General features: G+C 50.8%; 1 protein-coding gene across 1 annotated transcript in view; it reads left to right on the plus strand.

Moving 5' to 3' along the window:
* phox2a (paired like homeobox 2A) overlaps positions 1-21,811 on the plus strand; it is a 33,488-nt gene extending 11,677 nt beyond the window's left edge. The window contains exons 2-4 of the mRNA XM_085998319.1: positions 9,202-9,389; positions 12,892-13,022; positions 21,799-21,811. Coding sequence (XP_085854445.1) covers positions 9,202-9,389; positions 12,892-13,022; positions 21,799-21,811 — 332 coding nt within the window. The remainder of the gene's footprint in view (positions 1-9,201; positions 9,390-12,891; positions 13,023-21,798) is intronic.
* Positions 21,812-26,996: the final 5,185 nt, after the last annotated feature.

A 26,996-nucleotide genomic window follows, 5' to 3' on the forward strand; every position in this document is an offset into this window, starting at 1 on the left:
AGGGGCAGAGCTGAGGGAGCGCCGCACTGTCGGAGGGGCAGTACTGAGGGAGCGCCGCACTGTCGGAGGGGCAGTACTGAGGGAGCGCCGCACTGTCAGAGGGGCAGTACTGAGGGAGCGCCGCACTGTCGGAGGGGCAGTACTGAGGGAGCGCCGCACTGTCGGAGGGGCAGTACTGAGGGGGGGCAGTACTGAGGGAGCGCCGCACTGTCGGAGGGGCAGTACTGAGGGAGAGCTGCACTGTCAGAGGGGCAGTACTGAGGGAGAGCTGCACTGTCGGAGGGGCAGTACTGAGGGAGCGCCGCACTGTCGGAGGGGCAGTACTGAGGGTGCGCCGCACTGTCGGAGGGGCAGAGCTGAGGGAGCGCCGCACTGTCGGAGGGGCAGTACTGAGGGAGCGCCGCACTGTCGGAGGGGCAGTACTGAGGGAGCGCCGCACTGTCGGAGGGGCAGTACTGAGGGAGCGCCGCACTGTCGGAGGGGCAGTACTGAGGGGGGGCAGTACTGAGGGAGCGCCGCACTGTCGGAGGGGCAGTACTGAGGGAGAGCTGCACTGTCGGAGGGGCAGTACTGAGGGAGAGCTGCACTGTCGGAGGGGCAGTACTGAGGGAGCGCCACACTGTCGGAGGGGCAGTACTGAGGGTGCGCCGCACTGTCGGAGGGGCAGAGCTGAGGGAGCGCCGCACTGTCGGAGGGGCAGTACTGAGGGAGCGCCGCACTGTCGGAGGGGCAGTACTGAGGGAGCGCCGCACTGTCGGAGGGGCAGTACTGAGGGAGCGCCGCACTGTCGGAGGGGCAGTACTGAGGGAGCGCCGCACTGTCGGAGGGGCAGTACTGAGGGAGCGCCGCACTGTCGGAGGGGCAGTACTGAGGGAGCGCCGCACTGTCGGAGGGGCAGTACTGAGGCAGCGCCGCACTGTCGGAGGGGCAGTACTGAGGGAGTGCCGCACTGTCAGAGGGGCAGTACTGAGGGAGCGCCGCACTGTCGGAGGGTCAGTACTGAGGGAGCGCTGCACTGTCGGAGGGTCAGTACTGAGGGAGCGCCGCACTGTCGGAGGGGCAGTACTGAGGGAGCGCCGCACTGTCGGAGGGTCAGTACTGAGGGAGCGCCGCACTGTTGGAGGGGCAGTACTGAGAGAGTGCTGCACTGTCGGAGGGGCAGTACTGAGAGAGTGCCGCACTGTCGGAGGGGCAGTACTGAGGGAGCGCCGCACTGTTGGAGGAGCAGTACTGAGGGAGTGCCGCACTGTCGGAGGGGCAGTACTGAGGGAGCGCCGCACTGTTGGAGGGGCAGTACTGAGGGAGCGCCGCACTGTCGGAGGGGCAGTACTGAGGGAGCGCCGCACTGCCGGAGGGGCAGTACTGAGGCAGCGCCGCACTGTCGGAGGGGCAGTACTGAGGGAGTGCCGCACTGTCAGAGGGGCAGAACTGAGGGTGCAATGCACTGTCGGAGGGGCAGTACTGAGGGAGCGCTGCACTGTTGGAGGGGCAGTACTGAGGGAGCGCTGCACTGTTGGAGGGGCAGTACTGAGGCAACGCCGCACTGTTGGAGGAGCAGTACTGAGGCAGCGCCGCACTGTTGGAGGAGCAGTACTGAGGGAGTGCCGCACTGTCGGAGGGGCAGTACTGAGGGAGCGCCGCACTGTCAGAGGGGCAGTACTGAGGGAGCACCGCACTGTCGGAGGGGCAGTACTGAGGGAGTGCTGCACTGTCGGAGGGGCAGTACTGAGGGAGTGCTGCACTGTCGGAGGGACAGTACTGAGGGAGCGCTGCACTGTCGGAGGGGCAGTACTGAGGGAGCGCTGCACTGTCGGAGGAGCGGTGCTGAGGGAGCGCAGCATTGTTGGAGGGGCAGTACTGAGGGAGCGCTGCACTGTTGGAGGGGCAGTACTGAGGGAGCGCCGCACTGTCGGAGGGGCAATATTGAGGGAGCGCTGCACTGTCGGAGGGGCAGTACTGAGGGAGTGCTGCACTGTCGGAGGGGCAGTACTGAGGGACTGCTGCACTGTTGGAGGGACAGTACTGAGGGAGCGCTGCACTGTCGGAGGACAGTACTGAGGGAGTGCCGCACTGTCGGAGGGGCAGTACTGAGGGAGCGCTGCACTGTCGGAGGGGCAGTACTGAGGGAGCGCTGCACTGTCGGAGGGGCAGTACTGAGGGAGCGCTGCACTGTCGGAGGGGCAGTACTGAGGGAGCGCCGCACTGTCGGAGGGGCAGTACTGAGGGAGCGCCGCACTGTCGGAGGTGCCATCTTTCAGATGAGACTTTAAACCAAGGTCCTGTCTGCCCTCTCAGAAGTAAAAGATCCCACGGCACTATTTTGAAGAAGAGCAGGGGGAGTTCTCCCCGGTGTCCTGGGCCCAATATTTATCCCTCAATCAACATCACTAAAATAGTTGATCTGGTCGTTATCACATTGCTGTCTGTGGGAGCTTGCTGTGCGCAAATTGCCTGTTGCGTTGCCCTACATTACAACAGTGACCACACTTCAAAAAGTACTTCAGTGGCTGTAATGCACTTTGGGGCGTTCTGAGGTCGTGAAATTCGCTATAGAAAGGCAGTTTTATTCTTTTCTGAGTACTTGATTTTGTGCTCAGACTTGAACCCACAACCTTCTGATTCAGGGGAGAAAGACCAGCCACTGAGCCATAGCTAACACAGACTGAGATATTCACCGACTCCAGGAGCACCATGAATGCTGTGTTGCCGAGGGCAGTGAGGTGGGGGAGGGCTGGCAGAGTTCCCTGGGGCGCAGCACGCCCAGGTTGAATAGTGGAGATGTGAGGATGGATGTGTTTTGCTCAAATACCTTTGGGGAACAGGAAGCTTTTATAGAGAAGATTTCCTCAGGAAATTAAATGGGTGGGGAGAGTGTACATGGGCTGTGGGAGGAGATTGAATGGGTGGGCAGAGTCCGTGATAGGGGAGAGTGTACACGGGCTGTGGGAGGAGATTGAATGGGTGGGTAGAGTCCGTGATAGGGGAGAGTGTACATGGGCTGTGGGAGGTGATTGAATGGGTGGGGAGAGTCCGTGATAGGGGAGAGTGTCCATGGGCTGTGGGAGGAGATTAAATGGGTGGGTAGAGTCAGTGATAGGGGAGAGTGTCCATGGGCTGTGGGAGGAGATTAAATGGGTGGGTAGAGTCCGTGATAGGGGAGAGTGTCCATGGGCTGTGGGAGGAGATTAAATGGGTGGGTAGGGTCAGTGATAGGGGAGAGTGTCCATGGGCTGTGGGAGGAGATTAAATGGGTGGGTAGAGTCCATGATGGGGGAGAGTGTACACGGGCTGTGGGAGGAGATTAAATGGGTGGGTAGAGTCCGTGATAGGGGAGCGTGTACATGGGCTATGGGAGGAGATTAAATGGGTGGGTAGAGTCAGTGATAGGGGAGAGTGTCCATGGGCTGTGGGAGGAGATTAAATGGGTGGGTAGAGTCCATGATAGGGGAGAGTGTTCATGGGCTATGGGAGGAGATTAAATGGGTGGGTAGAGTCCGTGTTAGGGGGAGAGTGTACATGGGCTGTGGGAGGAGATTAAATGGGTGGGTAGAGTCTGTGATAGGGGAGAGTGTACATGGGCTGTGGGAGGAGATTCAATGGGTGGGTAGAGTCCGTGATAGGGGAGAGTGTACATGGGCTGTGGGAGGAGATTAAATGGGTGGGTAGAGTCAGTGATAGGGGAGAGTGTCCATGGGCTGTAGGAGGAGATTAAATGGGTGGGTAGAGTCCGTGATAGGGGAGAGTATACATGGGCTATGGGAGGAGATTAAATGGGTGGGTAGAGTCCATTATAGGGGAGAGTGTCCATGGGCTGTGAGAGGAGATTAAATGGGTGGGTAGAGTCCATTATAGGGGGGAGTGTCCATGGGCTGTGGGAGGTGATTAAATGGGTGGGTAGAGTCGATGATAGGGGAGAGTGTACATGGGCTGTGGGAGGAGATTAAATGGGTGGGTAGAGTCGATGATAGGGGAGAGTGTACATGTGCTATGGGAGGAGATTAAATGGGTGGGTAGAGTCCATGATAGGGGAGAGTGTACGTGGGCTGTGGGAGGAGATTAAATGGGTGGGTAGAGTCAGTGATAGGGGAGAGTGTCCATGGGCTGTGGAAGGAGATTCAATGGGTGGGTAGAGTCGATGATAGGGGAGAGTGGACATGGGCTGTGGGAGGAGATTCAATGGGTGGGTAGAGTCCGTGATAGGGGAGAGTGTACATGGGCTGTGGGAGGAGATTAAATGGGTGGGTAGAGTCTGTGATAGGGGAGAGTGTCCATGGGCTGTGGGGGGAGATTAAATGGGTGGGTAGAGTCCGTGATAGGGGAGAGTGTACATGGGCTGTGGGAGGAGATTTGAATGGGTGGGTAGAGTCTGTGATAGGGGAGAGTGGACATGGGCTGTGGGAGGAGATTCAATGGGTGGGTAGAGTCAGTGATAGGGGAGAGTGTACATGGGCTGTGGGAGGTGATTTGAATGGGTGGGTAGAGTCTGTGATAGGGGAGAGTGTTCATGGGCTGTGGGAGGAGATTAAATGGGTGGGGTAGAGTCTGTGATAGGGGAGAGTGTGCATGGGCTGTGGGGGGAGATTCAATGGGTGGGTAGAGTCTGTGATAGGGGAGAGTGCACATGGGCTGTGGGAGGAGATTGAATGGGTGGGTAGAGTCTGTGATAGGGGAGAGTGTACATGGGCTGTGGGAGGAGATTGAATGGCTCTTTCTCATTCCATGTTTGGTTCTCCTGCCCTTCCCTTCCCGTTTAACTGCAGATGGAATTTGTTCTTGTGACTCTTGAGGACGAGATTCCCGGTCCTGACTTGGGGACGACTCGCGACTCGGAGTGCTCAGCATTGCGGGGGCTTCACCAATACATCTGGCAGTGGAGTTAGACGGAGTCAGTTTATCTCTTGCTGCCCGCTTTGAGACAGGAAGCCCCTCGTCACCAGACGTCCAATTTAGTGAACGGATCAAAGATAGAACCATTATATATTTATCCATATGTAGTCAGGAGAGATGCTGCAGCTGATTCGCTCACTTTGGATATAATAATGTGATGTGCCTCAATAATTCCAAGACTCGATGTTAGCGAAACAAAACAAGGCTTTTATTAACTTAGAAAGTAACACGTAAGAGAGAGAGGTATCTTCCTTCTGGAGACTGAGGCCAGACTGAGCTAGCTTACAAAAGGGGCCAGGTATGGGCGGAGCCCTACACACACAGCACATTCCAATAAACAATACAATGAGGACTGGGGGAAGGGAAATGACACTGAAACCGACCACAGTCACAGGCAGTGATGAATGGAATATGTCATCACATTATGTTCCCTCAAAACATACAGAGGTTCCACTAAACAACAGCTGCGGAATGGGACGGTTTAGGAAATTAGAGATTTTCTTAATCTCTTGTCCACAGATGGATATTATTTTTCTTAAAATAAAACAACAACAACTTGTATTTATATAGCACATTAACGTAGTAAAACGTCCCAAGGTGCTTCACAGGAGCGATTCTCAAACAAAATTTGACACCGAGCCACATAAGGAGATATTAGGGCAGGTGACCAAAAGCTTGGTCAAAGAGGGAGGTTTTAAGGAGCGCCTTAAAGGAGGAGAGAGAGGCGGAGAGGTTTAGGGAGAGAATTCCAGAGCTTGGGGCCCAGGCAGCTGAAGGCACGGCCGCCAATGGTGGAGCGATTAAATTGGGGATACTGAAGAGGCCAGAATTGGAGGAGCGCAGAGATCTCGGGGGGGATTGTGGGGCTGGAGGAGGTTACGGAGATAGGGAGGGGCGAGGCCATGGAGGGATTTGAAAACAAGGATGAAAATTTTAATATCGAGGTGTTGCTTAACCGGGAGCCAATATAGGTCAGCGAGCACAGGGGTGATGGGTGAACGGGACTTGGTGCGAGTTAGGACACGGACAGCTGAGTTTTGGATGACCTCAAGTTTACGTAGGGTGGAATGTGGGAGGCCAGCCAGGAGTGTGTTGGAATAGTCAAGTCTAGAGGTAACAAAGACACAGATGAGGGTTTCAGCAGCAGATGAGCTGAGGCAAGGGCGGAGACGGGCGATGTTACGGAGGGATTAGATTAGACAGGGCTTGATAGCCAGCGCGGACGCGATGGGCCGAAGGGCCTCTTTCTGTGCTGTATAACTCTATGACTCTATGACTCTAGGTGGAAATAGGTACAAGGTGATGAAGGGGTTGGGTGATCGTCTTCAGAATCTCGCTCCACACCGCCACCTAGTGGCCAGAGACTGTAACTACACTGTGACTGTTGACATAGCAAAATTGAACAGGAAGTATCAACAGAGATTTACAATTGTATACAACAGCTAGAAGTAGCAGAGAATTTAATTACAACTCCTTACATAGCACAGTGAGTGTGGTTCTCAGATATACAGACAGCTAGTATCAGTATCCCTGGGCTAGGGGAGGGGATGATCAGGCAATTTACTTCGAATTTACAGCACAGAAACAGGCCATTCGGCCCAACAGGTCCGTGCCGGTGTTAATGCTCCACACGAGCCTCCTCCCACCCCTCTTCATCTCACCCCCATCACCATATCCTTCTATTAATTTCTCCCTCGTGTGTTTATCGAGCTTCCCCTTGAATGCGTCTATATTATTCGCCTCAACCACTCCCTGTGGTAGTGAGTTCCACATTCTCACCACTCTCTGGGTAAAGAGGTTTATCCTGAATTCTCTGTTGGATTTATTAGTGACTATCTTATATTTATGGCCTCTAGTTTTGGACTTCCCCCCCCCCCCCCACAAGTGGAAACATCTTTCTCGTTTGCTATCTCGGGACTCTAGCTATAAAGTGGGAATCTCTGAGCATGGGGTGAGGACCCAATCTGGCTCATCTGTGATGTCCTTCACAGTCTAAATGGCTTCCGTCCGCTCGCCCGCCCCCTGAAGAAAGCCACTTGGGTGAGTTAAGGAAGAGCTCCCAGTGCATGTGGCCATCTGCCCCAGCACGAGTTAGCACCTTTAGGAGCGATGGGTTAGGGTGGGGGAGGCTAACAGAAGATTTCTTCCCTTATTTAAGAAGGGAAGTAGACAAAAAGCTGGAAACTATAGACCAGTTAGCCTAACATCTGTGGTTGGCAAAATGTTGGAGTCCATTATTAAGGAAACAGTAACAGAGCATTTGGATAAACATAATTTAATAGGACAGAGTCAGCATGGTTTTATGAAGGGGAAGTCATGTTTGACAAATTTGCTCGAATTCTTTGAGGATGTAACATACAGGGTGGATAAAGGGGAACCAGTGGATGTAGTGTATTTGGACTTCCAAAAGGCATTTGACAAGGTTCCACACAAAGGATTACTGATCAAGATAAGAAATCACGGGATTGGGGGTAATATACTGGCATGGGTGGAAGATTGGCTATCTAACAGAAAACAAAGAGTTGGGATAAATGGTTCATTCTTGGGCTGGCAATCAGTAACTAGTGGTGTTCCGCAGGGGTCAGTGCTGGGACCCCAACTCTTTACAATCTATATTAACGATTTGGAGGAAGGGACCGAGTGCAACATATCCAAGTTTGCCGACGATACAAAGATGGGAGGGAAAGCAATGAGTGAGGAGGACATAAAAAACCTGCAAAAGGACATGGACAGGCTAAGTGAGTGGGCAGAGATTTGGCAGATGCAATATAATGTTGGAAAGTGTGAGGTTATGCACTTTGGCAGAAAAAATCAAAGAGCAAGTTATTATCTAAATGGAGAGAAACTGCAAAGTGCTACAGTACAAAGGGATCTGGGGGTCCTGGTGCATGAAACACAAAAAGTTAGTATGCAGGTGCAGCAGGTGATCAGGAAGGCCAATGGAACCTTGGCTTTTATTGCAAGGGGGATGGAGTATAAAAACAGGGAAGTCTTGCTGCAGTTATACAGGGTATTGGTGAGGCCACACCTGGAATACTGCGTGCAGTTTTGGTTTCCATATTTAAGAAAAGATATACTTGCTCTCGAGGCGGTTCAGAGAAGGTTCACTCGGTTGATTCCGGAGATGAGGGGGTTGACGTATGAGGAAAGGTTGAGTAGGTTGGGACTCTACTCATTGGAGTTCAGAAGAATGAGAGGCGATCTTATCGAAACATATAAGATTGTGAGGGGGCTTGATCGGGTGGATGCGGGGAAGATGTTTCCACTGATGGGTGAGACTAGAACTAGGGGGCATAATCTAAGAATAAGGGGCTGCGCTTTCAAAACTGAGATGAGGAGAAACTTCTTCACTCAGAGGGTAGTAAATCTATGGAATTTGCTACCTCAGAGAGCTGTGGAAGCTGCAACATTAAATAAATTTAAAACGGAGATAGACAGTTTCCTAGCAGATAAGGGAATTAGGGGTTACGGGGAGAGGGCAGGGAAGTGGACGTGAGTCTAGATTCGGATCAGCCATGATCCTATTGAATGGCGGAGCAGGCCCGGGGGGCCGTATGGCCTACTCCTGCTCCTACTTCTTATGTTCGTATGTTCTCATGTTTTAATTAATATACAATTAATTACTAATGGTGTTGTCATTTGTTGGATCTAAGTTTTTTTTAAGATACAATATGGCAAAGGAGTTGGTCGAGGGGCTTCTAGAAACTTGCTCCACATCACCACCTGGTGACTAGAGCCTGAAACTACATTGTGACAGTTAAATGTTTACATAGAAATTTACAGTAGTAAATGTTGACAAGAATGCGTGACCAAAAATCATGACAAAAGGAAGTGAGGATCATGAACAGGAAGTGAAGTCCTCATGGAATCATAGAGTCTTACAGCACAGACGGTGGCCGTTCGGCCCATCGTGCCTGTGCCGGCTCTTTGAAAGAGCTCTCCAATTAGTCCCACTCCCCCTGCTCTTTCCCCACAGCCCTGTGAATTTTTCCTTTTCAAGTATTTATCCAATTCCCTTTTGAAAGTTACTATTGAATCTGCTTCCACCGCCCTTTCAAGCAGCGCATTCCAGATCACAATAACTCGCTGCGTAAAAACATTCTCCTCATCTCCCCTCTGGTCCTTTTGCCAATCACCTTAAATCTGTGTCCTCTGGTTACCGACCCTCCTGCCACTGCACACAGTTTCTCCTTATTTACTCTTCATTATTTTGAAACCCTGTGCAAGATTTTTAATAAGTATACTCCAGCCCAGTCAAGGTCAGTTCGAGAAATGGTGGTCAGTCTCTAATGTCTGCTCTTCTATTGGTCTCAGTTCCGTACAAGTTCTTCACGGATCACAGTGGGATCAACGAGAAACGGAAGCAACGGAGGATTCGGACAACTTTCACCAGCTCGCAGCTGAAGGAGCTGGAGCGCGTGTTCGCTGAGACGCACTATCCGGACATCTACACCAGGGAGGAGCTGGCACTGAAGATTGATCTGACAGAGGCCAGGGTCCAGGTAGGCGGGATTTCCAATTCTCCTCTATCTGCTTGTTTCTCACGCGGGGTGTCAGCCGTGGCTCAGTGGGGAGCGCTCTCTCTCGCCTCTGAGTCAGAAGGTTGTGGGTTCGAGTCCCACTCCAGACACTTGAGCACAAAAATCTAGGCTGACACTCCCAGTGCAGTGCTGAGGGAGTGCTGCACTGTCAGAGGTGCCGTCTTTCGGATGAGACATTAAACCGAGGCCCTGTCTGCCCTCTCGGGTGGACGTAAAAGATCCCACAGCACTATTTCGAAGAAGAGCAGGGGAGTTCTCCCCGGTGTCCCGGACAATATTTATCCCTCAACCAACATAACAAAAGCAGATAACCTGGTCATTATCACATTGCTATTTGCGGGAGCTTGCTGTGCTCAAACTGGCTGCTGAGTTTCCTACATTACAACAGCAACTGTAAACCGCTTTGAGATGTGAAAGGTGCTATATAAATGCAAGTTCTTTCTTTCTTCTTTCTTGGGGAAGGAAACCTGCTGTCCTGACTCGGTCTGGGTCTATATGTGACTCCAATGCCACAGCAATGTGGTTGATTCTGAAGTGGCCCAGAAAGCCACTCAGTTGTATCAAACTGTTTTAGGGAAGAGCATTAAATGTGGCCATCTCAAGATAGAAAAATTTTTGTAAAAAAAAAAGCAGCTAATTTCAGGGGGAAACTCTGGGAAATTTCTCCCTGTTTCCTTACAGTAACTCCAGGAGATCGTGGATAACCGTGAATGTACGACTGGGTAAATGTATCTAACCACACACCGCTGGAATATCCCAATGGCCTCCTCACTCGGGAAAATAAGAACATAAGAATTAGGAGCAGGAGTAAGCCCTCTTGATTATCCCTGATTATAATTACTCTTCACTTGCCTGGATGAGTGCAGCTCCAACAACACTCAAGAAGCTCGACACCATCCAGGACAAAGCAGCCCGCTTGATTGGCACCCCATCCACCACCTTAAACATTCACTCCCTCCACCACCGGCGTACCGTGGCTGCAGTGTGAACCATCTACAAGATGCACTGCAGCAACTCGCCAAGGCTTCTTCGGCAGCACCTCCCAAACCCGCGACCTCTTCCACCTAGAAGGACAAGGGCAGCAGGCGCATGGGAACACCACCACCTCCAAGTTCCCCTCCAAGTCAAACACCATCCTGACTTGGAAATATATCGCCGATCCTTCATCGTCGCTGGGTCAAAATCCTGGAACTCCCTCCCTAACAGCACTGTGGGGGTACCTTCACCACACGGACTGCAGCGGTTCAAGAAGGCGGCTCACCACCACCTTCTCGAGGGTAATTAGGGATGGGCAATAATTGCTGGCCTTGCCAACGACGCCCACATCCCATAAACGAATTTAAAAAGAAATTGCTCCACCATTGGCGGCCGTGCCTTCAGCTGCCTGGGCCCTAAGCTCTGGAATTCCCGCCCTAAACCTAAAGCTTTTGGCCATCTGCCCTAATATCTCCTTATGTGGCTCGGTGTCAAATTTTTGTTTTATAATACTCCTGTGAAGCGCCTTGGGACGTTTTACTACGTTAAAGGCGCTATATTAATACAAGTTATTGTTGTTGTTGTTGTTGTTCTGGACTCCCCCCACCAGAGGAAATAGTTTCTCTCTCTCGACCCGATCACCTCCTTTAATCATCTTCAACACCTCGATTAGATCACCCCTTAATCTTCTAAACTCGAGGGAATACAAACCCAGTCTGGGCAACCTGTCCTCGTAATTTAACCCTTTTAGCCCCGGTATCATTCTGGTGAATCGGCGCTGCTCCCCCTCCGAGGCCGATATATCCTTCCTGAGGTGCGGGGCCCTGAACTGAACACAGTGACTCCAGATAGGGTCTGACCAGAGCTCGGTACAACTGAAGCATCACTTCCTCCCCTGTGTATTCCAACCCCCTCGAGATAAAGGCCAACATCCCATTAGCCTTGTTGATTGCTCTTTGTACCCGTGCACTCGCTTTTAGTGATTTGTGTACCTGAATTCCTAAATCTCTTGTTCCTCCACAGTTCCTAACCTTAAAACGGTAAGTACCCTCCCCTCAGGCTTCGTACCAGACCCAGTCTCTGAATTCGGGAATATTACACAGTGTTTACAGCACAGAAACAGGCCATTTGGCCCGACTGCTCCGTGCCGGTGTTTATGCTCCACACCAGCCTCCTCCCCACCCCTCTTCATCTCAGCCCATCAACATATCCTTCTATTCCTTTCTCCCCCATGTGTTTATCCAGCTTCCCCTTAAAGGCATCTATACTATTCGCCTCAACCACTCCCTGTGGCAGCGAGTTCCACATTCTCACCACTCTCTGGGTAAAGAAGTTTTTCCTGAATTCCCGATTGGATTTATTAGTGTCTATCTTATATTGGTGGCCCCGAGTTCTGGGCTCCCCCATGAATGGAAACTTCTCTACATCTACCCTATCGAACCCTTTCATAATTTTAAAGCATATCAGGTCTTCGCTTGATGTGGAAACATTCTCTCTTGTGCTCGCTGACCTACACTGGCTCCCGGTCCAGCAACGCCTCGATTTCAAAATTTTCATCCTTGTTTTCAAATCCCTCCATGGCCTCCTCGCCCCCCCCTGATCTCTGTAACCTCCCGCAGCCCTACAACCCTCCGAGATCTCTGCGCTCCTCCAATTCTGGCCTCTTGCGCATCCCCGATTTTAATCGCTCCACCATTGGCGGCCGTGCCTTCAGCCGCCTGGGCCCTAAGCTCTGGAATTCCCTCCCTGAACCTCTCCGCCTCGCTCTCCTCCTACAAGACGCTCCTTAAAACCCACCTCTTTGACCAAGCTTTTGGTCACCTGTCCTAATGTCTCTTTCTTTGACTCGATGCTAAATTATGTTTGCTAATCGCTCCTGTGAAGCGCCCTGGGACGTTTTACTACCTTAAAGGCGCTATATAAATGCCTTCCGGACTCAATATCGAGTTCAACAATTTCAGATCATAACCTCGGCCCCTATCGTATTTTTATATATTTTTTATCCACACCTTTTGGTTTGTGACTTTTCCTTTTCTCTCTCCCCCACATGGCGGCTGTCTCACTCTGCCAGCGCATTTCACACCTAATCTAGAGCCATTGTTTGTTTCTTTACCTGTCCCATTACCATCTCGTCTCGCCTTGAATATCTCTTAATGTCTCCTCACCTCTCACTGACCTTCCCTTTTGTTCTTTCATCCCCTCCCCCATTTCCCAGCCCCCAAACTGCCTTTTAATCTTTTCATTTCCTGCTTTTTTCTCAGTTCTGACGAAGGGTTTCGACCTGAAACGTTAACTCTGTTTCTCTCTCTCCACGGATGCTGCCTGGCCTACTGAGTTTTTCCAGCTTTTTCTGTTGTTATTTCAGATTTCCAGCATCCGCAGTATTTTGCCATCGTATATAAATGCAAGTTGTTGTTGTTGTCTACCCTATTGAACCCACTCTTTGATGACTCCACTTATGACGTGTCTTTTTCCCGTCTTGTCCCAGGTTTGGTTCCAGAACCGACGCGCCAAATTCCGCAAGCAGGAGAGAGCCGCCAACTCGAAAGGGAACGGCAGCAACCTGCCCGGCAAGAAGCCCGACCTGCTCTCCGAAGAAGACGACTCCAAGGAGGCCAAGTGCACCGACCCAGACAGCACGGCCAACCCCGCCTGCTCCTCTTCCTCCTCTTCCTCTTCCTCCTCCTCTTCCTCCTCCTCCTCCTCCTCCTCGGGCCCCATCTCCAGCAGCAGCCCCCATGCTGTCAGCATGCCCAGTCCCAACAGCTCCCAGTCCATGAAGGCCCCAGCCTGGCCCACCACCGACCTCCTCAAAGCCCAGGCCTGGCAGCCCAGTGACAGCATGACAGGCCCCTTCGCGGGTGTGCTCTCCACCTTGCACAGAAAGTCTAATATGCTCAAGCCTAACCTGTTCTAGAGAGAGAGAGAGAGAGAGAGAGAGAGCCGTGGGTCGGACCACAGGTCCCTCCCCGCCCCCTCATCCCGCCTTCCCTTCATGTTTTCTCTCTCTCTCTGCGGCGTTTGTTCGCGCCTTGGCGGGCGGAGCGTCATTGCCTTAACGGTCCCCGTTGGCACAGGTGGCACTTTCCCCCAACATCCCCCTGTCGCGCGGCTGTACCCGGGCCTTGGGCCTTGGGATTTGGGATTTGGGCCTTGGGATTTGGGCCTTGGGCCTTGGGATTTGGGCCTTGGGATTTGGGCCTTGGGCCTTGGGATTTGGGCCTTGGGATTTGGGCCTTGGGCCTTGGGATTTGGGCCTTGGGATTTGGGCCTTAGGCCTTGGGATTTGGGCGCTGGGCCTTCAGCCTTGGGATTTGGGCCTTGGGCCTTGGAATTTGGGCCTTGGGATTTGGGCTCTGCCATCTGGAGTGAAGGCCATTCTCCCAGGCTTGGTGCTCTGTGATTGCAACGTCCCTCAGTAAACATGCTCCCGAATGCCCCAATCATCCACTTTTCCCCAGTGAGTCTGAGTGAGCTCCTGGGTTCCGAACCCTCAGTCAGTCTGAACAGCGGAGACGAGGAGAATTTTCTTTACGCAGCGAGTTGTTGTGATCTGGAATGCGCTGCCTGAAAGGGCGGTGGAAGCAGATTCAATAATAACTTTCAAAAAGGAAATTGGATAAATACTTGAAAAAATTCACAGGGCTCCGGGGGAAAGAGCAGGGGGGAGTGGGACTAATCGGCGAGCTCTTTCAAAGAGCCGGCACAGGCACGATGGGCCGAATGGCCTCCTTCTGTGCTGTGCGATTCTATGATAGAAATACATACAAGAAAGTTACAACAGGGAATCAGGCCATTCGGCCCAACCAGTCCGTGTCGGAGTTTAACCCTTCACTCCCCGTCACTTTGATCAGCTGTCACGACATCACCTTCGGTTGCAGTTGAACAGTGAGGGATTTTTTTCGAGCTGGAAGGATGGATTCATCCAGTCCCAGCTCCGCTGCCTTTGCCCACTCCCGCCGGTACTTTTCATTTTGGCTCGCCAGTATAATCTCCCTGAGGGTTGGGGGGGTGGGGGCTGACGGCAGGGGTCACATTCCCCGGGAGTCGGCCTCCCTCCGTACCTCACCCGAGAGACCACTCTTCACAAGCCCGGAGAGCGAGTGCTATTCAACTGTGTGGGGGAAGCAGCTGAGCCCGATCCTGTTCTAACCCGAGATGTACACCTCCCAGCGGGGTGGTAGAATGGGCTGTTCACTGGTCGGTGATCGGGGGCGGGAATCCCTCCTCTTGCCCACCATTTCAAATGTTCAGTGCCATCAAACGGAGACTAGACTGGGTGACGGTGAGGCTTGACTGGATCCAATTGGAGTTCATGCCTTGACCCGTGGAGGCAACGAAACATGTCAATGCTCCTGATCCCAATTCAAAGACTCCCTTACCCATTACAACACGAGGATTAGAACATAAGACCATAAGAAATAGGAGCAGGAGTCGGCCATTCAGCCCCTCGAGCCTGCTCCGCCATTCAATAAGATCATGGCTGATCTTCGATCTCAACTCCACTTTCCCACCCGATCCCCATATCCCTCGATTCCCCTAGAGCCCAAAAATCTTATCAATCTCTGCCTTGAATATACTCAAAGACGCAGCATCCACAGTCCTCAGGGGCAGAGAATTCCAAAGATTCACAACCCTCTGAGTGAAGAAATTCCTCCTCATTTCGGTCTTAAATGGTCGACCCCTTATCCTGAGACTGTGACCCCTGGTTCTAGACTCTCCAGCCAGGGGAAACAACCTCTCAGCATCTACCCCGTCAATCCTCCTCGGAATTTTATATTCACTATTATTAGGCTCTACTGCGATGCCCCCACGTTCCAATAGCCAGGCAGCTCCCACTGCTGACAGATGAAGACTTGGTGAGGTAAAGGAAAGGTCGCTGGGGTGTGAGGAAGGCAAGACAGGAGAGGCGTGGGAGAGAGAGACAGAGAGAGAGCACAGAAAAATGTTCTTAAAAAACATGCAGTTTGTATTTAGCTTTCTGGAGGTGACCTCGGGTTAGAGCAACGGCCTGCCAATCCTGCAGTGATCACCCACCTCCGCATTGTGTTTTTAAAAAATAATAATTTATTCTCAAATGTATATGAATTAATTTATGTTGATCGTTAAATGACCTTTCAGGTCATGGTTGAAAGGTGCAGTTCTCACTGGATAATGTTCAGCGAAGTAACCGTCCTCTGGCAACCAGAAGGCAGAGGTATTTCTCCAAAACACATTTCTCTGCCTGTAAGACTTGGGGACCCAGATTACATCACATCAGGGAGATATCTGTACACTGACTGGTGTCTCTCAGTCCCTCTCTCTCAGGGAGATATCTGTACACTGACTGGTGTCTCTCAGTCCCCTCTCTCTCAGGGAGATATCTGTACACTGACTGGTGTCTCTCAGTCCCTCTCCCTCAGGGAGATATCTGTACACTGACTGGTGTCTCTCAGTCCCTCTCTCTCAGGGAGATATCTGTACACTGACTGGTGACTCTCAGTCCCTCTCTCTCAGGGAGATATCTGTACACTGACGGGTGTCTCTCAGTCCCCTCTCCCTCGGGGAGATATCTGTACACTGACTGGTGTCTCTCCGTCCCCTCTCCCTCAGGGAGATATCTGTACACTGACTGGTGACTCTCAGTCCCTCTCTCTCAGGGAGATATCTGTACACTGACTGGTGACTCTCAGTCCCTCTCTCTCAGGGAGATATCTGTACACTGACGGGTGTCTCTCAGTCCCCTCTCCCTCGGGGAGATATCTGTACACTGACTGGTGTCTCTCCGTCCCCTCTCTCTCAGGGAGATATCTGTACACTGACGGGTGTCTCTCAGTCCCTCTCTCTCAGGGAGATATCTGTACACTGACGGGTGTCTCTCAGTCCCCTCTCCCTCGGGGAGATATCTGTACACTGACTGGTGTCTCTCCGTCCCCTCTCCCTCAGGGAGATATCTGTACACTGACTGGTGACTCTCAGTCCCTCTCCCTCAGGGAGATATCTGTACACTGACTGGTGACTCTCAGTCCCCTCTCCCTCAGGGAGATATCTGTACACTGACTGGTGACTCTCAGTCCCTCTCCCTCAGGGAGATATCTGTACACTGACTGGTGACTCTCAGTCCCTCTCTCTCAGGGAGATATCTGTACACTGACTGGTGTCTCTCCGTCCCCTCTCCCTCAGGGAGATATCTGTACACTGACTGGTGACTCTCAGTCCCTCTCGCTCAGGGAGATATCTGTACACTGACTGGTGTCTCTCCGTCCCCTCTCCCTCAGGGTGATATCTGTACACTGACTGGTGTCTCTCAGTCCCTCTCCCTCGGGGAGATATCTGTACACTGACTGGTGACTCTCAGTCCCTCTCTCTCAGGGAGATATCTGTACACTGACTGGTGACTCTCAGTCCCTCTCTCTCAGGGAGATATCTGTACACTGACTGGTGACTCTCAGTCCCTCTCTCTCAGGGAGATATCTGTACACTGACTGGTGACTCTCAGTCCCTCTCCCTCAGGGAGATATCTGTACACTGACTGGTGACTCTCAGTCCCTCTCTCTCAGGGAGATATCTGTACACTGACTGGTGACTCTCAGTCCCTCTCTCTCAGGGAGATATCTGTACACTGACTGGTGTCTCTCAGTCCCCTCTCCCTCAGGGAGATATCTGTACACTGACTGGTGACTCTCAGTCCCTCTCTCTCAGGGAGATATCTGTACACTGACTGGTGTCTCTCAGTCCCCTCTCTCTCAGGGAGATATCTGTACACTGACTGGTGTCTCTCCGTCCCCTCTCCCTCAGGGAGATATCTGTACACTGACTGGTGACTCTCAGTCCCTCTCTCTCAGGGAGATATCTGTACACTGACTGGTGCCTCTCAGTCCCCTCTCCCTCAGGGAGATATCTATACACTGACTGGTGTCTCTCAGTCCCTCTCTCCCTCAGGGTGATATCTGTACACTGACTGGTGTCTCTCAGTCCCTCTCCCTCAGTGAGGTATCTGTACACTGACTGGTGTCTCTCAGTCCCCTCTCCCTCTGGGAGATATCTGTACACTGACTGGTGACTCTCAGTCCCTCTCTCTCAGGGAGATATCTGTACACTGACTGGTGTCTCTCAGTCCCTCTCCCTCAGGGAGATATCTATACACTGACTGGTGTCTCTCAGTCCCTCTCTCCCTCAGGGTGATATCTGTACACTGACTGGTGTCTCTCAGTCCCTCTCCCTCAGTGAGGTATCTGTACACTGACTGGTGTCTCTCAGTCCCCTCTCCCTCTGGGAGATATCTGTACACTGACTGGTGACTCTCAGTCCCTCTCTCCCAGGGAGATATCTGTACACTGACTGGTGTCTCTCAGTCCCCTCGCCTTCAGGGAGATATCTGTACACTGACTGGTGTCTCTCAGTCCCTCTGTCTCAGGGAGATATCTGTACATGGACTGGTGTTTCTCTGTCCCTCTCCCTCAGGGAGATATCTGTACACCAACTGGTGTCTCTCAGTCCCTCTCTCTCAGGGAGATATCTGTACACTGATTGGTGTCTCTCAGTCCCCTCTCCCTCAGGGAGATATCTGTACACTGACGGGTGACTCTCAGTCCCTCTCTCTCAGGGAGATATCTGTACACTGACTGGTGTCTCTCAGTCCCTCTCTCTCAGGGAGATATCTGTACACTGACTGGTGTCTCTCAGTCCCTCTCTCCCTCAGGGAGATATCTGTACACTGACTGGTGTCTCTCAGTCCTCTCTCTCTCAGGGAGATATCTGTACACTGACTATGTTCTCTCAGTCCCTCTCCCTCAGGGAGATATCTGTACACTGACGGGTGTCTCTCAGTCCCCACTCCCTCAGGGAGATATCTGTACACTTACTGGTGTCTCTCAGTCCCTCTCTCTTTCAGGGAGATATCTGTACACTGATTGGTGTCTCTCAGTCCTCTCCCTCAGGGAGATATCTGTACACTGACTGGTGTCTCTCAATCCCCTCTCTCTCAGGGAGATATCTGTACACTGACTGGTGACTCTCAGTCCCTCTCTCTCAGGGAGATATCTGTACACTGACTGGTGTCTCTCAGTCCCTCTCTCCCTCAGGGTGATATCTGTACACTGACTGGTGTCTCTCAGTCCCTCTCCCTCAGTGAGGTATCTGTACACTGACTGGTGTCTCTCAGTCCCCTCTCCCTCAGGGAGATATCTATACACTGACTGGTGTCTCTCAGTCCCTCTCTCCCTCAGGGTGATATCTGTACACTGACTGGTGTCTCTCAGTCCCTCTCCCTCAGTGAGGTATCTGTACACTGACTGGTGTCTCTCAGTCCCCTCTCCCTCTGGGAGATATCTGTACACTGACTGGTGACTCTCAGTCCCTCTCTCTCAGGGAGATATCTGTACACTGACTGGTGACTCTAAGTCCCTCTCTCTCAGGGAGATATCTGTACACTGACTGGTGCCTCTCAGTCCCCTCTCCCTCAGGGAGATATCTGTACACTGACTGGTGTCTCTCAGTCCCCTCTCCCTCAGGGAGATATCTGTACACTGACTGGTGTCTCTCCGTCCCCTCTCCCTCAGGGAGATATCTCTCAGTCCCTCTTTCTCAGGGAGATATCTGTACACTGACTGGTGTCTCTCAGTCCCCTCTCCCTCGGGGAGATATCTGTACACTGACTGGTGTCTCTCCGTCCCCTCTCCCTCAGGGAGATATCTGTACACTGACTGGTGACTCTCAGTCCCTCTCTCTCAGGGAGATATCTGTACACTGACTGGTGCCTCTCAGTCCCCTCTCCCTCAGGGAGATATCTATACACTGACTGGTGTCTCTCAGTCCCTCTCTCCCTCAGGGTGATATCTGTACACTGACTGGTGTCTCTCAGTCCCTCTCCCTCAGTGAGGTATCTGTACACTGACTGGTGTCTCTCAGTCCCCTCTCCCTCTGGGAGATATCTGTACACTGACTGGTGACTCTCAGTCCCTCTCTCTCAGGGAGATATCTGTACACTGACTGGTGACTCTAAGTCCCTCTCTCTCAGGGAGATATCTGTACACTGACTGGTGTCTCTCAGTCCCCTCTCCCTCAGGGAGATATCTATACACTGACTGGTGTCTCTCAGTCCCTCTCTCCCTCAGGGTGATATCTGTACACTGACTGGTGTCTCTCAGTCCCTCTCCCTCAGTGAGGTACCTGTACACTGACTGGTGTCTCTCAGTCCCTCTCCCTCAGGGAGATATCTGTACACTGACTGGTGTCTCTCAGTCCCTCTCTCTCAGGGAGATATCTGTACACTGACTGGTGTCTCTCAGTCCCTCTCTCTCAGGGAGATATCTGTACACTGACTGGTGTCTCTCAGTCCCTCTCTCTCAGGGAGATATCTGTACACTGACTGGTGTCTCTCAGTCCCCTCTCCCTCAGGGAGATATCTGTACACTGACTGGTGTCTCTCAGTCCCCTCTCCCTCAGGGAGATATCTGTACACTGACTGGTGTCTCTCCGTCCCCTCTCCCTCAGGGAGATATCTGTACACGGACTGGTGCCTCTCAGTCCCTCTCTCTCAGGGAGATATCTGTACACTGACTGTTGTCTCTCAGTCCCCTCTCCCTCAGGGAGATATCTGTACACGGACTGGTGTCTCTCAGTCCCTCTCTCTCAGGGAGATATCTGTACACTGACTGGTGTCCTCAGTCCTCTCCCTCAGGGAGATATCTGTACACTGACTGGTGTCTCTCAGTCCCTCTCTCCCTTAGGGAGATATCTGTACACTGACTGGTGTCACTCAGTCTCTCTCTCTCAGGGAGATATCTGTACACTGACTGGTGTCTCTCAGTCCCCTCTCCTTCAGGGAGATATCTGTACACTGACTGGTGTCTCTGAGTCCCTCTGTCTCAGGGAGATATCTGTACATGGACTGGTGTTTCTCTGTCCCTCTCCCTCAGGGAGATATCTGTACACCGACTGGTGTCTCTCAGTCCCTCTCTCTCAGGGAGATATCTGTACACTGATTGGTGTCTCTCAGTCCCCTCTCCCTCAGGGAGATATCTGTACACTGACGGGTGTCTCTCAGTCCCCTCTCTCTCAGGGAGATATCTGTACACTGACTGGTGTCTCTCAGTCCCTCTCTCTCGGGGAGATATCTGTACACTGACTGGTGTCTCTCAGTCCCTCTCTCCCTCAGGGAGATATCTGTTCACTGACTGGTGTCTCTCAGTCCCCTCTCCCTCAGGGAGATATCTGTACACTGACTGGTGTGTCTCAGTCCTCTCTCTCTCAGGGAGATATCTGTACACTGACTGGTGTCTCTCAGTCCCCTCTCCCTCAGGGAGATATCTGTACACTGACTGGTGTCTCTCAGTCCCTCTCTCCCTCAGGGAGATATCTGTTCACTGACTGGTGTGTCTCAGTCCTCTCTCTCTCAGGGAGATATCTGTACACTGACTGGTGTCTCTCAGTCCCCTCTCCCTCAGGGAGATATCTGTACACTGACTGGTGTCTCTCAGTCCCCTCTCCCTCAGGGAGATATCTGTACACTGACTGGTGTCTCTCAGTCCCTCTCTCTCGGGGTGATATCTGTACACTGACTGGTGTCTCTCAGTCCCTCTCTCCCTCAGGGAGATATCTGTACACTGACTATTTTCTCTCAGTCCCTCTCCCTCAGGGAGATATCTGTACACTGACGGGTGTCTCTCAGTCCCCACTCCCTCAGGGAGATATCTGTACACTTACTGGTGTCTCTCAGTCCCTCTCTCTTTCAGGGAGATATCTGTACACTGATTGGTGTCTCTCAGTCCTCTCCCTCAGGGAGATATCTGTACACTGACTGGTGTCTCTCAATCCCTCTAACTCAGGGAGATATCTGTACACTGACTGGTGTCTTTCAGTCCCTGTCTCTCTCTCAGGGAGATATCTGTACACTGACTGGTGTCTCTCAGTCCTCCCTCTCAGGGAGATATCTGTACACTGACTGGTGTCTCTCAATCCCTCTAACTCAGGGAGATATCTGTACACTGACTGGTGTCTTTCAGTCCCTGTCTCTCTCTCAGGGAGATATCTGTACACTGACTGGTGTCACTCAGTCCCCGCTCCTTCAGGGAGATATCTCTACACTGACTGGTGCCCACGTTGAGCGAAAGGGACTGAAGTATTTAAGATGGTCTCACGCACACACAGACACAGAATCTATTGGATTGTATTTGGAGAATGGCTCTTGTCCTCAGTATATATTAGGATAATTTCTTTGCTATTTCCAATTGAGAACAATGTTAGTTAAATATTGTATAATTACATATGAAGTGTACATAAGGTGATAGAACTGTTATAAATACTGTCTGAGCTCCTAGAAGCTGTCTTTGTGATTTTAACAAACTTAACATTCTTCTAACTGCCAAAGAATTGGTGAGGCTTGTAATCAAATTGTTTATTTTTGATTTTTCAGATTAATCTATTGAGTGCTGAAGCCTTTTCACGGCTTTCGAAATAAAACTATTCTCTTTGTCATGCAACATTATGGCAGGTTTGTCCAGGACCATCCCATAATAAGGCCGGTTGCAATGGCAAACTGTCCCAGTATTGGCTGCAGTGAAGCTCGTTGCCATGGAATGTCGGCCTACACTGAGGCCTGTTGCTATGGTAATCTAACCAGGGCCTACACTGAGGCCTGTTGCTATGGTAATCTAACCAGGGCCTAAACTGAGGCCTGTTGCTATGGTAATCTAACCTGGGCCTAAACTGAGGCCTGTTGCTATGGTAATCTAACCAGGGCCTACACTGAGGCCTGTTGCTATGGTAATCTAACCTGGGCCTACACTGAGGCCTGTTGCTATGGTAATCTAACCAGGGCCTACGCTGAGGCCTGTTGCTATGGTAATCTAACCAGGGCCTACACCGAGGCCTGTTGCTATGGTAATCTAACCTGGGCCTACACTGAGGCCTGTTGCTATGGTAATCTAACCAGGGCCTACACTGAGGCCTGTTGCTATGGTAATCTAACCAGGGCCTACACTGAGGCCTGTTGCTATGGTAATCTAACCTGGGCCTACACTGAGGCCTGTTGCTATGGTAATCTAACCAGGGCCTACACCGAGGCCTGTTGCTACGGTAATCTAACCTGGGCCTAAACTGAGGCCTGTTGCTATGGTAATCTAACCAGGGCCTACACCGAGGCCTGTTGCTACGGTAATCTAACCAGGGCCTACACCGAGGCCTGTTGCTATGGTAATCTAACCAGGGCCTACGTTGAGGCTCGTGACTCTGCTTTCCATTTTCTGTTGTGTGGAAATGCTTGTCCTCCAGTCAGAACCTCAGATACTATCAATAAGTTGGAAAACTTCCCATGCGAGGGAAAACCATGCAACCAAATTGGCATTTTAACTGCCTGGAATAGCGCAATGGCCACAAACACCCTGCTCTCCAATTTAAAGACGGATTGTTCGGGAATGTCTGGGGACAGCAGTACTAACGGGCCCAATGGCAGCCCAGCGCGTGCTGTGCCCAAGGTGAAGGGCTACGAGCTCTGATTTACTTCTGGTTAAAATGTCTCTTGACCAAGCAGAACCCGTCCAAATTTATCCTCTGAGCAAACAAGGTCGCATCGAGAGATCTGTTCATTTTCAAATCCTCCTTCGGCACAGGGACAGGAAGAGGCCATTCAGCCCCTCCAGCCCGTTCCACCACTCAATTAGATCTGCATCTTAACTTCATCCTACCCAGCACTCAAAGGATTAGTCTGATCAGACAGACAGATGCTTATCATATAAAATTGTTATTCAAAACAGCCTTGTGTACATGAAGCGATGTGTCAAAACTTGTGAATGAATTTGTGAATCCATCGAGAAATGATTCAACTATGCACAGCTGTCCAGAGTTTGAAATAAAATAACTTCAAGTGGAGTCTTTCTGTTCAATGTTGAGTCTGGGCCTTGCTTCACAAGAGGGTGTTGGTACAATTCATGATGGTGCTGATCATCTTACTTTTGGTCTTCTTATCTGAGGAAGGATACACTTCCCTCAGAGACGGTGCAACAAAGGTCCACTGGATTGATCCCTGGGATGAGAGGGTTGTCCTATGAGGAGAGATTGTGTAGATTGGGCCGATACTGTCTGGAGTGAGAGGTGATCTCATTGAAACATATAAGATTCTGAGGGGGATTGACAGGGTAGGTGCAGAGAGGTTGTTTCCCCCTGGCTGGAGAGTCTAGAACCAGGGGTCATAGTCTCAGGATAAGGGGTCGGCCATTTAGGACTGAGATGAGGAGGAATTTCTTCACTCAGAGGGTTGGGAATCTTTGGAATTTTCTAGAGTCATAGAGTTATACAGCACAGAAAGAGACCCTTCGGCCCATCGTGTCTGTGTCGGCCATCAAGCCCTGTCTAATCTAACCCCATTTTCCAGCACTTGGTCCGTAGCCTTGTATGCTATGGCGTTTCAAGTGCTCATCTGAATGCTTCTTGAATGTTGTGAGGGTTCCTGCCTCTACCACCCTTTCAGGCAGTGAGTTCCAGATTCCAACCACCCTCTGGGTGAAAAAGTTTTTCCTCAAATCCCCTCTAGCCCAGAGGGCTGTGGAGGCTCAGTCGTTGAGTATATTCAAGGCTGAGATCGATAGATTTTTGGACTCTAGGGGAATCAAGGGATATGGGGATAGTGCAGGAAAGTGGAGATGAGGTAGAAGATCAGCCATGATCTTATTGAATGTTAGAGCAGGCTCGCAGGGCCATATGGCCGACTCCTGCTCCTATTTTTTATTTTCTTATCATTCTTAAATTCTATTTGTCCGTGTGTTTCAGAAAAAGCATCAATACACAATGAAGTGTAACGGTGTCTGAGTGTTGTCATGCCAACTCCAAAATTATGGGATGTAGACGTTGCTGGCAAGACCAGCATTTATTGCCCATCCCTAGTTGACCCTTGAGAAGGTGGTGGTGAGCCGCCTTCTTGAACCGCTGCAGTCCGTGTGGTGAAGGTGCTCCCATGATGGTGTCAGGGAGGGGATGTGATCAGGAGAGTGGAGGAAGTCAAGAGGGAAAACAGGACATCCTAGGATTTCCTGGCTGAAATAAGAACATAAGAAATAGGAGCAGGAGTCGACCATTCGGCCCCTCGAGCCTGCTCTGCCATTCAATAAGACCATGGCTGATCTTTAACTCCATTTTCCTGCACTATCCCCATATCCCTCGATTCCCTTAATATCCAAAAATCTATCGATCTCTGTCTTGAATATACTCAACGACTGAGCCTCCACAGCCCTCTGGGGCAGAGAATTCCAAAGATTCACCACCCTCTGAGTGAAGAAATTCCTCCTCATCTCAGTCCTAAATGGCCGACCCCTTATTCTGAGACTGTGACCCCTGGTTCTAGACTCCCCAGCCAGGGGAAACATCCTCCCTGCATCTACCCTGTCAAGCCCTGTAAGAATTTTGTATGTTTCAATGAGATCACCTCTCATTCTTCTAAACTCTAGAGAATATAGGCCTAGTTGACTCAATCCCTCCTCAATGCAGGCTAACAAGGCACAATAAATACACAATAAATGGACACCGAGAAGTGCAGAGGATCAGAGGGACCTTGGAGTGCATGTCCACAGATCCCTGAAGGTAGCAGGACAGGTAGATAAGGTGGTTAAGAAGGGATACGGGATACTTGCCTTTATTAGCTGAGGCATAGAATATAAGAGCAGGGAGGTTATGCTTGAACTGTATAAAACACTAGTTAGGCCACAGCTAGAATACTGCGTGCAGTTCTGGTCACCACATTACAGGAAGGATGTGATTGCACTAGAGGGGACGCAGAGAAGATTTACGAGGATGTTGCCTGGGCTGGGGAATTTTAGCTATGAGGAGAGATTGGATAGGCTGGGGTTGTTTCCTTTGGAACAGAGGAGGCTGAGGGGAGATTTAATTGAGGTGTATAAAATTATGAGGGGCCGAGATAGAGTGGATAGGAAGGACCTATTTCCCTTAGCAGAGGGGTCAATAACCAGGGGGCAGAGATTTAAAGTAATTGGTAGAAGGATTAGAGGGGAGTTGAGGAGAGATTTTTTCACCCAGAGGGCGGTGGGGGTCTGGAACTCACTGCCTGAAAGGGCGGTAGAGGCAGAAACCCTCATCGCATTTAAAAAGTACTTGAAATGCCGTAACCTACAGGGCTACGGACCAAGTGCTGGAAAGTGGGATTAGGCTGGAGAGCTCTTTGTCGGCCAGCACAGACACAATTCTATGATAGGACAATTCCCCCCATCCCAGGAACCAGCCTGGTGAACCTTCGTTGCACTCCCTCTATGGCAGGTATATCCCTCCTTAGGTAAGGAGACCAAAACTGTCCTCAATACTCCAGGTGTGGTCTCACCAGGGCCCTATATATTTGCAGTAAGACGTCTTTACTCTTATACTCAAATCCTCTTGTAATAAAGGCCAACATACCATTTGCTTTCCTAATTGCTTGCTGTATCTGCATGTTAACTTTCAGTGATTCGTGTACAAGGACACCCAGGTCCCTCTGAACACCAACATTTCCCAATCTCTCTCCATTTAAAAAATACTCTGCTTTTCTGTTTTTCCTACCAAAGTGGATAACTTCACATTTCTCCACATTATATTCCATTTGCCATGTACTTGCCCACTCACTTAGCCTGTCTATATCCCCTTGCAGCCTCCTTGCATCCTCCTCACAACTTACATTCCCACCCAGCTTTGTATCATCAGCAAACTTGGATATATTACATTTGGTCCCCTCATCCAAATCATTGATGTAGATTGTGAATAGCCGAGGCCCGAGCACTGATCCTTGCGGTACCCCACTAGTGACAGCCTGCCAACCCAAAAATGACCCATTTATTCCTACTCTGTTTTCTGTCTGTTAACCAATCCTCAATCCATGCTAGTGTATTACCCAATCCCATGAGCCCTAATTTTGTTTAATAACCTCTTGTGTGGCACCTTACCGAATGCCTTCTGAAAAATCCAAATACACCACATCCACTGGTTCCCCCTTATCTATTCTGCTAGTTACAACCTCAAAAAACTCTAACAGATTCATCAAACATGATTTCCCTTTCATAAATCCGTGTTGACTCTGCCCAATCCTATTATTATTTTCTAAATGCCCTGTTACCATGTCCTTAATAATAGATTCTAGCATTTTCCCTCCTACTGATGTCAGGCTAACTGGTCTGTAGTTTCCCATTTTCTCTCTCCCTCCTTTCTTAAATAGTAGGGTTACATTTGCTACCTTCCAATCTGCGGGAACCGTTCCAGAATCTATGGAATTTTAGAAGATGACAACCAATGCATCCATTATCTCTACAGCCACCTCTTTCAAAACCCTTGGATGTAGGCCGTCCGGTCCAGGGGAGTTATTGGCTTTCAGTCCCATTCATTTCTCCAGTACTACTTTTTTACTAATTTCTTTCAGTTTCTCATTCTCGCCTAGGTTCTCCACTATTTTTTGCATCTTGTTCCGTGAAGACAGACACACACTTTTTGTTTAATTTCTCTGCCATTTCCTTATTCCCCATTATAATTTCTCCTGTCTCAGCCTGTAAGGGACCCACATTTACTTTTGTTAATCTTTTCCTTTTTACATACCTATACAAGCTTTTACAGTCTGTTTTTATGTCTCTCGCTACTTTACTCTCA

The sequence above is a fragment of the Somniosus microcephalus genome, chromosome 10, assembly GCF_052327205.1.
Source record: "Somniosus microcephalus isolate GS21.2 chromosome 10, FLI_Smic_1.0, whole genome shotgun sequence".
NCBI lineage: Eukaryota > Metazoa > Chordata > Chondrichthyes > Squaliformes > Somniosidae > Somniosus > Somniosus microcephalus.